This window comes from Nesoenas mayeri (assembly GCF_963082525.1).
Source record: "Nesoenas mayeri genome assembly, chromosome: 11".
Taxonomy (NCBI): Eukaryota; Metazoa; Chordata; class Aves; order Columbiformes; family Columbidae; genus Nesoenas; species Nesoenas mayeri.
The window spans coordinates 4,466,219-4,480,957 of record NC_137563.1 but is presented as its reverse complement, the minus strand read 5'-3'; the positions used below and the strand labels follow the sequence as shown (position 1 = coordinate 4,480,957).

The 14,739-nt window shown below is 50.4% G+C and overlaps 1 protein-coding gene across 1 annotated transcript in view; it reads left to right on the top strand.

The window, feature by feature from the left end:
* Nucleotides 1–567: 567 nt before the first annotated feature.
* Nucleotides 568–14,739, top strand: part of LOC308044471 (cell surface hyaluronidase CEMIP2-like) — a gene marked incomplete at both ends in the record, with an annotated part of 52,622 nt that continues 38,450 nt past the window's right edge. Inside the window, 9 exons of the mRNA XM_080351204.1 lie at nt 568–592; nt 667–774; nt 3,014–3,493; nt 8,165–8,305; nt 8,458–9,019; nt 9,301–9,470; nt 9,786–9,974; nt 10,316–10,485; nt 11,322–11,531. Of these exons, the coding sequence (XP_080207330.1) occupies nt 568–592; nt 667–774; nt 3,014–3,493; nt 8,165–8,305; nt 8,458–9,019; nt 9,301–9,470; nt 9,786–9,974; nt 10,316–10,485; nt 11,322–11,531 (2,055 nt within the window). The remainder of the gene's footprint in view (nt 593–666; nt 775–3,013; nt 3,494–8,164; nt 8,306–8,457; nt 9,020–9,300; nt 9,471–9,785; nt 9,975–10,315; nt 10,486–11,321; nt 11,532–14,739) is intronic.

Here is a 14,739-nt window from a genome sequence, read left to right as displayed (position 1 = left end):
TAACCAAACTAAATTTGCAGAAAGCATTAGAGTAAATGCCTCTGTCTTAAAAGGGAAAAAAAATACCCCTACACCTTCAGCATGTTACTTGTAAATTGTCTTCTGGTTCTTGCAAGGGTCAGTATTCTGTGTTGTGGATTTCCTGGTGGTGCGGTGCGCCGGGAGCAGTCAGGGCGCTGCTTTCCAGAGCAAAACTCGGGGTTCCTTTAGGTCTTGCTGGGGAGCGGGCAAGTTCTGGCCAGGGCCACTCTGTCCCCTGTGCTTGTCGCTCTACCTGGCGGCTGCTGAACGCGAAGGTGTGCTCGCCGTTCTCTTCTGCTGGGGACGTGGCTGAAGTTTTCCCGTTCGGCAGAGACCAGAAAGAACATCTCGGCTCCCCGCGGGGAAGTGCCGGCTGGCGGCGGCTCTCGACATAACCGGCCTTTGTGTCCAGGTCGGGGGGAAATCCCTCCTGCCGCAGCCCGGGCAGCCTCCCAGCCGCCTGGGCCCCGCGCCGAGGGGCAGCTCCGCGCTCGGCCGGGGCTCCCGGGCACGGCCGCGCCGGCAGCCGAGGGATCGCGGGCAGCGATGCGGCTCCGCCGGGCGCAGCCAGGTGAGGAGCCGCCGAGAGCGGGCGCGGGTGCGGAACGGGGGTCTGAGGCACCAACCCCTCTGTCTGTGTTGCAGGTGCCCCCCGCGGGCGGGACCCCCCGAGAAGTGTCCCCGCCGCCCGGCTGCTGCCGCTGCTGCTCCTGGTGGGCGCCGGGTCCGGGGAGCGGGCGACGAGCGTCAACAGTCAGTAGCGACACGGTGACGGTGTCCCCGGGGGGCCGGCGGTGGGGAGGGCAGTGCTGGCGGGGAGGAGGAGGAGGAGGAGAGAGGAAGGCGGTGCTGCAGACGCCCGGGTCCGGGAGCGCTCCGGCCTCCGCTGCTGTTGATTCCCAGCGTGGGCTGAGGCCGGAGCCCCCCGGGCTGGCCCGGGACAGGAGAAGGAGCCTGTGGCTGCTGGGGCCAACCCTTTCTTCTATCTGATGGAAAAACGAAAAGGAAACGCGCCTCTGGTTTCCAGTTTAACTTCCAAGACACAGCATGGATTGACTGTGGCTTTGGAGGTGACTGCATGCAATGGGCCCTTAATTTATTTTCTCCTTTCGTTACTCAGGCTTTTTTTAGTTTAAGGGCTGCCTTTAAGTGCAAGACATTGATCCAAAGTTTTGTTTATTCTGAATAACGTTTTACACAGCAGTTTGTTCCAGAAAGCGCGCAGACCTGCTTAAAGATTTAACATGGCTTACGTTTCAAGTTACTCCACTGCAGCTGTGCCATTAGGTGCACTTAGGGATGCTTTGGGTCTGCCCCAGAGCCCTTTCCCGTCGGCTCAGACCGGTCCAGGTGGGTGGCAGCAGTCCATGCAGCCCTTCATGGACCAGCTGCACATCCAACAGGAGGAAGGAGCAAAGGGCTCCTCCTGGAGCTGGGTCACTCCTCCTCTCCCCTTGTTCCTCCCGGGGATCTCACACAAGTAGTTCTCTCCTCTCTTTGTGAGCCCATCAAACTAGTGGAAGAGCTCATTGATCTCTCAGAGGTCTTATGAACAGGGTTCTTGCAATGGTTATTGATTACTCTCAATGAAAGAGGCGGTAAAGGTGCAAAATGCTGCTTTAATTCTGATATATTCCCGAGTTATCCACTGCCATCTAGTCCTAGCAGTTCTGTTTTGCAGTTTCTAAGTAATTCAGGGATGAATTATAGCCATAAATGTCTCTTTTGATATGTAAATTTCCAACATAGTAGCAGAATACTTAACTAGTACAGCCACAATATGAAAAAATTCCCCTAGACCATAAGTAACAACTACTTGAAGCTGATTGATAACCTTAATCTTGAAATCAAATAAAAAACAATACCTGAAGCTTCTCAGACATTCCTGGACTGGGATCCTTCTCTAGGAAATAGAAGAACATTCTTAAAAATCTTTTCCTCTGCTTAGAAATGAGAGAGAGGGAAAGGTGCAGGCACATTCCAGGGCTCTGGGGATGTGACCTCCAGCCTTCAGCAGTTTGCCGTTGTGTTAAAACATTAGCTATTTCCAACACTTTTGGCAAGATGCAGTTAAACTGGGGGTTCCCCATCCCTTTTCATTGTTAGAGCTTTCTTGTGCGTTTGCAGCCTTACTTATCATGAAGCCCCAGGGTACTTATGTTGCAATTAATTGTTTTATTGATCATTTCTCAGGGTGTAAATGGAACCTTCAGGCTCAGTCTGGATGAAGGACAGCTGGGGAGGGGCACTATCTTAGAAGCAAATTTAAACTCCTGAGAGTCACGGTTCCCCCACACCGGTACCCTCTTGTCCACAGAATAAACATACTGTGGCCCTTGAGCAACCACTGCTTAACCCTGTTAGACCAGGCTAATGGCTTTGATCAGCAGGCAGGGATCAGAGAGATCACCTAGAAAGCCAAACTGACCATTTCATTTAAGCCCAAGCTGTATCTGTTGGAAAGCTAGAGGCTGTGCTGCGCCTGGGGGCTGGACCCAAAATGCAAACAGCTCAGCAGGAATGTTAAAGTTTCCTTTCTTAGTCATGTATGAAAAAGGTTTTCTAGTCTTTAATAGGAATCATTATTTTTCTTAACGTTTTTCAGAAAATGTATATGGAATAATACATACTCTTTTGGTGATATTCTTATTCTTTTTAGGAATCTCTGTACTCTGCAGTATATGTATGTGTAACAAATACAGTTTTCCTGAGCATTACAGAAAAAAATAGTTTAAATAGTTTAAAATAGTTTAAATAAAAAATTACAAATAAGCATTATTACACTACTGTACCTGAAACGCCATCTGTAGCAAATCTATTGATTGGCTTGTTGAAACATTCAGGAAGTTTGTCAAAGTAGCAATCTGCACTGTATCCAGGGTTACAGCAGAACATTGATAAATTTAGATATATATATTTTAAAGAAACAAAACCACCTGGGTTCTTTGCTGTTCATGTTTAATGGGGTTTACTGTATTTACACTTATTTCAGAACATAGCCTGGGTTCCAACAGTTCCTTGTGGGAGCTGGATTATGAAGGACTGTTGCACAGTAAGAAAACCTTCCCTGGGACCAGCCCGTTTAGGAGCAGCTCTCTCCTGAGTCACCAGGCAAGAAGAAGTTGGCTGAGTCAGAACATGGGCCAGAAACCACAAGAAAAGCAGCTGTCCTGTGACATGCTCCTTAAACTTTCCAGATATATTTTAATGGACACCTTTGGACCTAGTTTGGCCTGGAATCTCTTCCGGTTTTATAACTGTGATCAAGAAATCAACCTGCCCAAAATTCATATCAGTCCTCTCAAGGTGGCCCAGCACAAGGTGAAACCGTTCTTGCTACGCAGGGTGCTTCAGCTTCTCAGGGATATGGGAGTCTTGTCTGAAGCTCAGCAGTCCAAGGCCACCTCTCTGCTCAAGAAGCAAATGCTTAAACCAAGGAAGACACCGTTAGATCCCAAAGGTGAACAAAGTGGTAGGTATATAAGGAAGAGATGTAGCTTTGGTATCTCAAATGCTTTCTAGTGCTGGCTGAGTGACTTTGGGGGCTGCTCTCTGTGCTGCTGGGTGAGGGGAGGACATCACTGGGTGCGGTCTGGTACATGGTGGTCTTGTGCCACGCTGGGAGCTCGTGTTCAGTGTTCAGGCTGAGCTGGAGCCAGCTTGGAGCGCTCAGGCCTAAGCAGGAGGTCTGTGACAAGGCAGGTAGGAAGCGGTCTATGCCTGCAGCAGATGCTAGACAAAGGCTGGTACTGTGCAGAGGGCAGTCATCGCAGACGGGCCATGATAAGGAGACAGTCTGTGAGAGTTAATACAGGCACTAAAAGCTGCGTTGTGGTAACGTGGTGCTCAGCTCGGTGGGGCTGCCATGCCCACGGCGGCCCCTGAGTGCAGCTCTAATACCAGCATTAGCAGCGTGTTGCTCAGTGATCCCCAGGGGCCCGGCCAGGCCAGCAACTCCAGCTCCCACCAGAAGCTGATGCGTTCCACTTCGTGCTGGGGCTTCCCTGGGGAAATACTGCTGCGCTGTACTGAGAGCGTAAAATGAATTTACAAAAAAAAAAGAAAAAGTGGAGAATTGCAGGATTTGCGGCTGGGAATAGGAGGGGAAAAAAAATAGTATGTGTTAATTGTCATGATGCAGGAGCTAATGACCCGCGTCCCCCGCTCCCAGGATGCGCGGGCAGGTCTGGCTGGGGTGGGCAGCGGCTGTGCAAGGGCGCCCCCGTTCGGCCGCCCGGGGCGCCGCAGGGGCAGGACCGCTCCGCTGCTCGCTGCCTGTGTCCCCGTGTCCCCGTTGCCGACGCAGGAGCGGTGCCCGCGGCGGGGGGGGGGATGCGGAGATGGGGGGTTTGGGGCCGCCTGGCCTGCGCTGGCGCTGCTGCGGGCCCCGCGCAGCCAGATTGATCCCGGGATGCCTCCGGTTCCCCGCTCCGTGGGAATGGGGTGTTGTTCAGGGGATGCTGACTCGGCTTCTCCTTCCTTTCTCGCTGTAGTAAGAAGGAAACAGGATACCGCCCAGAGAGGGAGTGTGCCCGGGAAAAAAACACTTAGAGAGGAGGAACCATCCTCTCTGCATTCGTGTGCGAGATGCGTATCTCTGGGAAGAGGTGTTGGTGCTCTGGGAGTGGGTTCACCCGCAGCTGACTCATGTAGAGCAGCTTTGTTTTCTGCCGTTGCCTTAAAATGAAGTCTCACCAGTCACTGATACTTGTTACCGAATGTTACGGTCATGTCTGTAGGTAAAGCGTTAAAGTCATTGCGACATGCTGAGACACAGTCAAAGTTGCCACATACCTGGTAGCCCATTACAGAAAATGACCCATTTTTGTTTGTTAGAAAGGTGAACTTAAGTTTATAGCTAATAATAACACTGGAAGGAGGGTTTGGGTTGGTTATTTTTGCAGAGAAGAGTTACATCAGCCATATGTTGGAGGCAGTGAGTGTTAGTCATGATTTCCCACTTGCAGGTGTGAGGATGTTTGGGAATGTGCTTGCGCTGAGGATGTGTTCTGTAACCAAGCGCTGTGGTGTGAGCTTCAAAGCCAGTGCTGCTGCAAAACAAAAATCATCTCGAAAAATGAAATTTGGAAAAGAGTGAAAGGAAAGCAGTTTAGTTCCTGAGCACCAGACTACGGGTAACTACAGGAGCTTCTGTGATTTCCTTAACAAGAGACAGGAATCTTTAGAAAAGCAGGATGATCTGCCCAGTCTCATTTACTCTGAATTTTTCTTCCTCAGGCCATTAAAATAGAAGGGAAATAGCACTGAAATCATTCATCTAAAAGTAGTTCTTTCAGAAAAAGCATCAGACCTGTGTATTTTTGTGGATTTGGAGGCTACAGAGGGAAAGTGCTTTTGAGGGATTTAAACAGTGCTTGTACCTTAAAAATATTGGGTTCTTGTTCAGGAGCAGTCTCATTTAGACCAGAGTGACTTTGGCTTTGCTGATTGTTTCACAAGGCCGGCACAAAGTTCAGCATGAATCAAAGCTTGTACTACATTTATTTCTGCTATTACTGTGTTAGATTAATCATTGTTGCCCTTTATTTAGATTGCAAGTCTGTGAAATCTTTTGCACAGAGTAAGTGTTTTAAATAAAGAGGTATGAGATTTCTAGGGCCCCCATGGGTGTAAAATTAAGGTTCAAGTCCTCTTCTATCTCAAATTTTGCACTTCTAGAACTGTTGAATTCAGAGAATTGTTAGTGTATTTTAAGACAAAATATTCCTGTTGGTCTTGTCTTGCCTGAAACTTCCACCAGTAGATAAATCTTTCTCCAAAAAAATTTAAGCACAGTCTCCTATACCTCTGATAACAGCTCTGCTTTCCCATGACCTGCATTCATATGTGTCATATTCAGATAAGGAGGCACAACTCTGACTAACGCCGCTTTTTTGGAAGGAAAATGACAAAAACTATTTGAGACAGGAATAGAAGTGCCAGCACTAAATGATAGATGAACAGCCGGTAGCAAAGGTGGCAGCTCTAACGTTTCCCTGTATTTATGGAGTATTGAAATGAGGGAGTGTTATCTGGATTTGTTTCTCTTTGGGGCGGATGCTTATTTTCAGATTCAGTTCTCTGAGTCCCAGGACAGGGTATAAGAAAGTGGATGGGTTGTGTTAAGCACAAGCGAGTGTTGCTCCAGCTCCAGAGCTGTTGTGTGGAGCGCTGGGCATGGCTGTACCCCTCGCCCACCCCCCCATTTCCAGGCTGTTCCCATATTTTGTCTGACAGCACTTGCTCCTTATTAACATGACTATAGCCTCTTTGTGCCCTCTGTCAGAAGAAATCCTGCACCAGAATAAATTTTAGAGGTGACAGATTGTAACGGTTTGACCAGATGATGGCACACAAATGTCTCTGAGATCAGCAGCACCTGTGGGTTTGCATCTCTTAGGCTTTGGCCCTGGGCAGGAGCAACGGTTGGCACCGTTGCCTGTCAGCTTCTGGCTTGTCCTCTCTGAGTGTTGGGCTCTGGAGTGGAGATGGGGGTATATGTGTAGACTCTGGGAGGCAGAAGGCAGTGGCCACAGTAACCTCTTCCCTGTCATTATGTGTCCCCAGGAAAGCTGAGTTATGCTATATTTTAGAGTCTCTTAAAAAATGTCATATTCTGATTCATGGAAAACGAACCAGTGCCAGTACTTCCACAGGCACTGCCATGTCCACCAGGACTGGAGTCCAGACAGGAACCTGTCAAAGCCAGGAATGTGGTCCCAGGCCATGGGGATAAAAGCATGTGGGTTTTCTTCAGGCTGTGTCTTGTCAGAGCACCTTCTATGGCCTTTCTGTGTCTTGTCGGAGCACCTTGTAAGGCTTTTCCTCTCTTCCACCACAGGCTGGCTGCAGGTTGTTTTGGTCAGGTGATGGGACGTGATGTGGCAGATACCTCTCTGCTCACCCACTGTCAGGGGAACTTTCACAGCCACTGGGTTACAGCATTCTCTGTACATCTGCCAGATGCAGGACAACAAAGGGCAGAAGACCCTGTGGGAAGGTGCCAGAGGGGCCAGCTGCCTCCCAAGAAGGGCCAAGCCATGCCAAGCCCCAGTAACCACATGGGAGTCTGGGGGCTGGCGTACCTCAGCCCCCTGCCCTTCTTGGGGAGGCAGCTGGCCCCCAGTCGCACACTTTGCATCGGGCTTTTGAGCCCAGCCGGATTCTCCGGGGATCTGCACAGACCCCCAGGGCCCTCCCCGGGATGAAACTCGCCCTGCTCCCCATGAGCCCGGGGAGGCCGGCGGGGAGTCCGCAGCCCCCAGGGGTTCGGAGCCAGGGAAGACCTTTGCGTGCGGGCAGCGGGGCTCTGCCCGGCCCCGAGCATCTGGGCTCCGGTCGCAGATACACGTCCAGGCTGGAGGGATCGTCCCCGGCTGGGAGGAGCCAGCAGCTCCGCTGCTGTAAACAGTGCGGGCACCGCCAGCGGTTGGGAGATGGATATAAATAGGGAGGCGGAGGGGAGGCAGCCGGAGCGGAGGAGCGGGAGCTGCCTGCGCCTGCCTGCCCCTTGTCTGCCGCCTGCAGCCGCGGTGCCAAGCAGCCCGGACCGGGAGCTCCCGAGAGGCGGCGTACAAAGTTTGCGGCTCGGCGCTGCCGGGGATAGGTAAGCGGTCTGTGCAGCCGAAGTTTGAAACCCGCCGGTGCTTCTCGTCGATCTGCCGCTGGGGTTTTCTCCTCGCCGGCTCTTTCTTCGTACTGCTGTTATGGTTGCGCCGCCGTGTCCGGGGTTGTGTGGAGCTGGGAAACGGGGGCATTTCTGGTTTTGATCTTATTACCTTAAGTGAAGGAGAAAAAAAATAAAAGGGAAAATGCGTCTTGGCGCCGGCTCCGTGCGAAGCCGGGACGAGGGAGCCGGCGCGGCGCACGTGTTGCGGCGGGGGAGCCCGCGGCTCCGGGCAGCAGGTAGCGGATGTGGCGACGCCCGGGACGCGCCAACCGCAGGAGCCCCGGGTACCGCGGCTCCTCCTGCCCTTCGAGCCGGACCCGGACCCGGACTCGGTCCCGGTCTCGGCGGCGCCGCGGGACGCGTCGGGAAGCAGCGAGCGGCGGCAGCGCATCAGGTCGGTACCGCGCCCCTCCGCGCCCTTCCGCGCCCCTCCGTGTCCCGTCACCGCTGCCGCCGCTTGTCCGTCTCTTGCAGGGCCCTGCCCGGAGGCCGCCCCGCACCTCGCCCCGTGGCGACCCGACTCCGACACCCGCCGCGCCGCTGTGGTGGGCCGAGGGGCGGCCCTGCGCCTCGAGAGCTCTGTCACCTTCCACTCCCTCGTCATCCGCGACGGAGGTAAGCGGGGCCGCCCGTCCCCTCGGGGCTGCCGGCTGCTCCCGGAGGCCGGGCGCTGCGGGGGGCGGCCCAGCCGCGTCTGCCGGCCCCCTGCGCTCCCAGTCCTCGGCGATGCGCGTCCCCAACCCCGCTTCTCTCCCCTCTCCCGCCAGGGAAGCTGGTATTCGCCGACCGCCCCCACGGGCCGCCCATCACCCTACGGGCCCGCTACATTCTCATCCACGACGGCGGGGAGTTGCACATCGGCTCGGAGCGCTGCCCTTATGGCTCGCGGGCCACCATCTCGCTGTACGGGCGAGCCGCCGAGGGGGCGGCCGTGGAGGGCTTCGGGCAGAAGTTCGTGGGCGTGAGTCGCGGCGGCGTCTTGGAGCTGCACGGCCGGCGGCCCCGCTCCTGGACCCTCCTGGACAAAACCCTGCACCCCGGCGGACTCCTCCACGGCCCCTACTCCTCCGAGAGGCGGTGGGGCAGCCGCGGGCTCAACCTCCGCATCCTAGACGCCGGCACGGCACGAGTGCTGGCGGCGGGACGCTTCGACACCCACCTGCAGCCCGGCGAGTGCCGGCGGCTGCGCGCCTTCTTGGCCCTCCAGGCCCCCGGCAGGGTGGTGGCGGCCGCCGTGGGGGACTCGGCCTCCCGCAGCCTCACGTTGGAGACGCGGCTGCTGCTGCGGGACCTCCTGGGCAGCCGGTACATTGCCCGCCTGGGCTACAGGTGAGACGGGCGGCGGGCGCGGGGGGGGGGACGGGCCGGCGGCGCCACCATGGACAGCTCCGCGCCCGAGCCGCCGCGCTGCCGCGCCCGACGGGGCCCGACCCGAGAGAGGGCGCGACCGGGGGCTCAGCCGGGCCTGACGGGTGGGCAGCCCGGGCCGGGGAAGGGAGGAGTGGAAGGAGGGGATGCAGTGCCACGCCGCTCCCGCCCCGGCTGCCCAAGCTCTTTGGGGATGGAGGGTTTGGGCCTCACTCGCTTTACTCCTTCCCGGTCTCCTTCAGGCAGCCCTGGGCGCTGGTGGGGATCCTCGGAGGGGACCGGCTTTCCACAGTGGAAGATAAGCGAGAGTATCACGGGAATGGAACAACAGGGTTAGCTGTAGCCCAAAAAGAGTTCCTCACTTATGATGGCACCCGTTTCACTGTTACTGCTTTCAGTGGATGGATAAAAGGTTTAGTTTTCCCTGACAATTGCCTGTCTTCTGTTGCTTTGCTCTGCTTTTTCTGGCTGCTGTGAATCTGAACAGTGCAATGATAGCAATACTGTAGTCTTGTGCTTGTATGGACAGTGACCAAGCTAACAACAGTACTCTCACAAAGTAATATTTTCGCTGCCTACAAAGAGATGACACTGACACATTTAATGGCTTGAGCACTTCTATCATACACAGAGTTATCTAGATAAAAATTAATCTGGTATTCTTCTTGCTAATTGCATGATGCTGGGATGCACAACTGTAAAAAAAAATGATTGCTTCATTTTTCAGGGGTGCCTCATAATGGATTTAAAGTGGAAGTGTCCAAAAGAATAATTCTTCATTTGGTGGATGAGGTTACAAGTTGGTTACCAGGTGACCGGATTGTCATTGCCAGTACAGATTATTCTATGCATCAGGCTGAAGAGTTTAATCTCCTTCCTTGCCCTGAATGTAAAAGTAATCAAGTGAAAATTGATGGTATGAAATATTTTCATCAAGCTACTCATTTGTGGTAAATATTTACATTGTCTTGTCTTTTACATTCTACACTTACTTGTCTTTTTAAATAGTTTTTGTCCCATAAACACATGAGACCTGAAGGCCCCACTATTATATTGGGATTTGAAAGTCTGTCCAGAGGCAGCAGTCCTTTGTAGAAGCCAGGGGAAGTGCTGAACTCCTCTGGGATCAGATACTGACAACTGGGCACATCCCCAGACTTAATGACTGCTTAAATCAAAAGTGTGCAATTCCTTAGAACAATGCAGTAATTAAGATGGTGTGCTCAACCTGAATAAAAAGGTTTCTGATTTTTACAGGCAGCCCACTTTATCTTCACATTGGAGAAGTCATAGATGGTGTCGACATGAGGGCAGAGGTTGGTCTTCTGACTAGAAATATACTTATTCAAGGAGAAATGGAAGATTCCTGTTATGGACAAAATCAGTGCCAGTTTTTCTCCTTTGACACGTTTGGAGGACATATTAAAGTGAGTCATTTTTCATGCATGTGCCTGTAGGTGGTTTCAGATAGTTCCTTTCCTGGTTTCTAAACAAGCAATATAATGTATGAAACTACCATTGTGCCTGGGGCAAAGAAGGGATATCTGTGAAGAAAGGATAAGTTTGCTGGCATGTTTTGCAAAACTAGACTTGTGATGAGGCTGTACCATTTTATTCACCATGTATACAAAAACATACCTTTCCCTGGGCTAGAGGGGATTCTTCAGTGGCACCACTGTCAGTGTGAAGTTACGTAGTTCGTGAGATGCTGCTGAAGAAATTGAGCTTCCTGCAGAGCAAACCTGCTCCCTTCATGGCCAAGAGAAGTGTGGGGTCTCACCCTGTTGTGCCTCCTCTCAGTCATCCCATGTGTTTTGGGTGGAGGTGCAACATCTTGCTGGTGCAGGACCTTTGTGTAAAATGACTCCTCCATCAGCTGGAAATCTGGGAGCTGTGCAGCTCTGACCTAAAATCACTTGACAGAGATAAAAGTTGCCAGCAAATAGAGCCTGGTGGTAAATACCACCCCTTTCTGTAGCTGGCAGGAGCACGTTGTGCATAGCCGTGTCACACGCCGCTATCGCTAAATGCTGTTGGTGGTGTTGGCAGCGGTTCCTTGGCAGCCCCATGCCCGCAGGTGTGCAGCTCCTGGCACGCTGCGCTGCTGGGAGTCAGAGCAGGGGCTGACACCTCCTTCGGGATCAGGCCCCATTTTACTCTGCAAACATGTTGCCTAATGAGAGAGAGAAAAAAAAAAAGTGTTTTTCTTTTTCCATGTGTTTATACTGTAATGTCTTATTTGGATCTACATATGTCTCAACAGATCCTAAGGAATTTTAGCTCTGTTCACATGTCAGGAGTGGAATTAAAAAACATGGGGCAGCAAATCCTGGGCAGTTACCCTGTGCATTTTCACTTGGCTGAGGATGTGGATGTGAGAGGAGGATACGAACGCCCAACGTACCTTGATAACCTGGCTATCCACCACTGCTTCTCTAGGTGTGTTGCCATACATGGAACTCATGGCCTTCTGGTAGGAGACATATTTTATTAGTACTGAGTTCATTTCTTTGCTTAGGGACTGCTAAACAGTAAGAGCTGTTTGTGATGCAAAGAGAAATCAGAATATTGAAACAAGGCATCTTTTCCCCAAGAATTGTCCTGACTTGTCAAGTTTATTTGACTGCTGTTCAGGTTAGGCTGTTGCTCCGATAGTGCAGCTCTTCAAAATGAATTTCATGTTCTTAGTATTGCCTAATTGATATTGTTAATGGTGTGATCAGATATAGTGAAATCTTTGCCGTGATTATTTTGGATAGTTTGTGATAATATGAACTTTCATTTAAAATGAAAGCAATGTACCTTTACTGGACCTGGCTGAAGAGATGGACCTTTGATTTGCAAAGAAAATGGAAAAGACAGGGGTTGTTCAAGTCAGAGCAATGTGAAATATATCTGAAAATATTCACATGGCAAAGGGAATGAAATACGAGACGGACAGACCCGAACAGCCGCTTCAGTGCCAGAAAAGCCCTCAGGAACTTGGCTTTGACCTAGATCCTTGCAAGGACATTGTGGAGAGGAACCAGAAAAAAAAAGGCCATACATGTCCCAGCTGGAAAACACAGATTCCTGCTCGAGTCCCAACACGTCTAATTGCTGTGTGCTCTGCAGTACCCTGAACGGTGTTTTGATGTCCGTGGGCATTTCCTTGTTCACCTGACGTGTGCTCAAGCAGAGACACTCCTTGAACTATCTGTGACCTCCCGGGTTTTTCCTGATAGCTTTTTCTCGACCCTGGACATAAAGCTATGTAAGGCATAACAAAAATGCACTTGGCTTGGTACTCTTGTGTGAAAGGGTCCCCCTGGAAGGTTGTATTCATGAAAACGTGATGCTAGACTTGTACAACCAGGAATGTTTTTCATGTATCCTAAACTGGATTTGCATTGTCCAGATCACTCGAAATATTGATTGCCTTCTCATACACATGATTTTCTCTGACTGTAGAGCCTGATTTTGTGCCCTTAGGTGGCAGGAGGCTTACCCAGTATATGTGGATATGCTTTGTCTTCTCATTGCTGTTAAATCCCTGGAATAGAAGGGACCTACCTGGGATGAAAAATCAATCCTTATGTTAATATTGGTCCTGAGAACAAGGGTGTGTGGTCTTGCACTTTATCAGAAGTGAGGTTGCCAAGGGTTTATCTGGATGCATGGGATCCAATAGCTGTGAAATCAAGAATCCAAGTATGAGATCCAGCCCTGCCCCACATCTGACTGCTGAGGGCTTTGGGTCCATGAATCAGTGAACAGATTTTATAGTAAAGGTTAAATATGTGATTCTGTGCAAAAATTATGTGGTTTCAATATAGTAATTAAGACGTAATAAAAAACCTTGCTTTAAAATAAATTAAAATGATTTGTAGTTTCAGAGAAGAGCATATATGTATCAGAGCAAGGAGGTTAAATAACATAGGTGGGGACCTGTTTTAGCATCAGATTAAGAAACTTCAGCCCCTGAGGCACAATAAACCAGATAGGTGATTTTTCCCCTGTCCTGTCTTGAGAGTTTAGAGGATGTAATTGCAGAAGTACATTGCTGGAGCGCTGCGGTTTGTGCTTTGCTGTGTAGGGGTCATGCAATGCTGTTTGCAAGGCCGTTCTCCCATCTGCTGCTCACCTGTGCCAGGCTTATACTGCTTTGTGAGCCGGTGGCAGCGGGGACACGGCTTGGGTTACCCCGGCGGCTGGGACATGGCTCCGGCTGCCCTGGCACACATCAGGCGTGCGCGCATCACTGTAGTCTTTCATGTCTAACGTTGCAGTGCATAAACGTCACTTATATTGTGTTGCTGAGCTATATATAATTCAGTGTTTAGAGGCATCTTAATCGTCTGGTGTTTGACACACCAGTGGGGCTGTGGCTGGCGTTGCAGACGGTGTTTCATGCTGATACATACAGTAATGTGCTGCTGGCATACTGTCCTGGGTGGGCTCTTGTTTCCAGGCTTTGAGTTTCTATCTGTGATATCCCAGAATTGATCAGTTATTGGGGTTTTGATCTAATGGCATGGGTCCTTATCTTTTGGTGCACATGATCTTTAAACTATGCTATTTCTGGTTAGGAAAGTGATCAATATAGTTTTGTGTAAGTTTTTTGGGCTGCCATCTGTCTCTGAAGCTGTGACAAATCTTATTAATTAAAGCTAAAATCTGGTTTCAGATACAGCTGTCTGAAGCACAGATTAGCCAAAGTTCAGCTAAACTCAGAAGAATTAAACTCTACAATTGAAATACTGTTTAAAACAGTGGGTGGTTTGCTGTTAGAGTTTCTTTCCAAAAATAGTCTTGCGTGGCCTCCTCAGTGCGGCTTCTGCCCATCATTTGGATGAGTAGAAGTAGCCAGGCTTACTGTTCTTAGCAGGCTGGCAAGGACACCTGCGTTTTTATCTAAATCCGTTTCCTATCTGTATTTCCAAGACTCAGCCGGCAGGGACACTTCCAGAGTGTGTAGGTTCTCTGTTACCTTCCTGGTAGCTCACTCCCAGCTCTTGGATTTCCAAAACTCCATCAGTTAGGAGTTGGGTACCTGGTTGTGCCTTATTTTTAACTCTCTTGAACATCTCACTGAGGCAGAAACAAGAGCAACAGGTGACATGTTTGAGGGGTGACTGCCAGGAAAACAATGAAATCCAATAGAGATAGACCTGTGGGGACTATACTGTCTGTGACTCCAGATGTTCTGTACATTTCTAACCCATTAAGGGGAAACCACAGGATATGAATCTGAAATGGATTTGGTTCAAGTATCCCTCTGTATACAGAAATAACCAAGTAGTTTAATATTAGTTAATCTTGCAGTCTTACAGAGACATAATTCTGACGTCAACAGGAATTTTGTATGCCTAAAGAGTGAATAAATATGCTGACAGGGATCATTTGAGTACAAAGTTAGGTTTCAGTAAGATTTAGCAACAAATAGCCGGTATTATAACTAACCTGATTTATTATTTACATTTAAAAGAAGGATTTCTGAATTTGTCTTCATAAGACTGTACATCAAAGGGGGCTTGTGCTAAGTCCTCTTTGTCAAATTAGGGTTTAATGCAATATCCCTGTGCATGTCAGTTAATCTTAAATAGGCTGAAGCAGTAAAATACCATCTCTGCCCAAGCTGATCGTTACAGGAGTGATGTGGCCCAGCACCTTCTGAGAGTGGAGGAGAAAGAACAGAAACC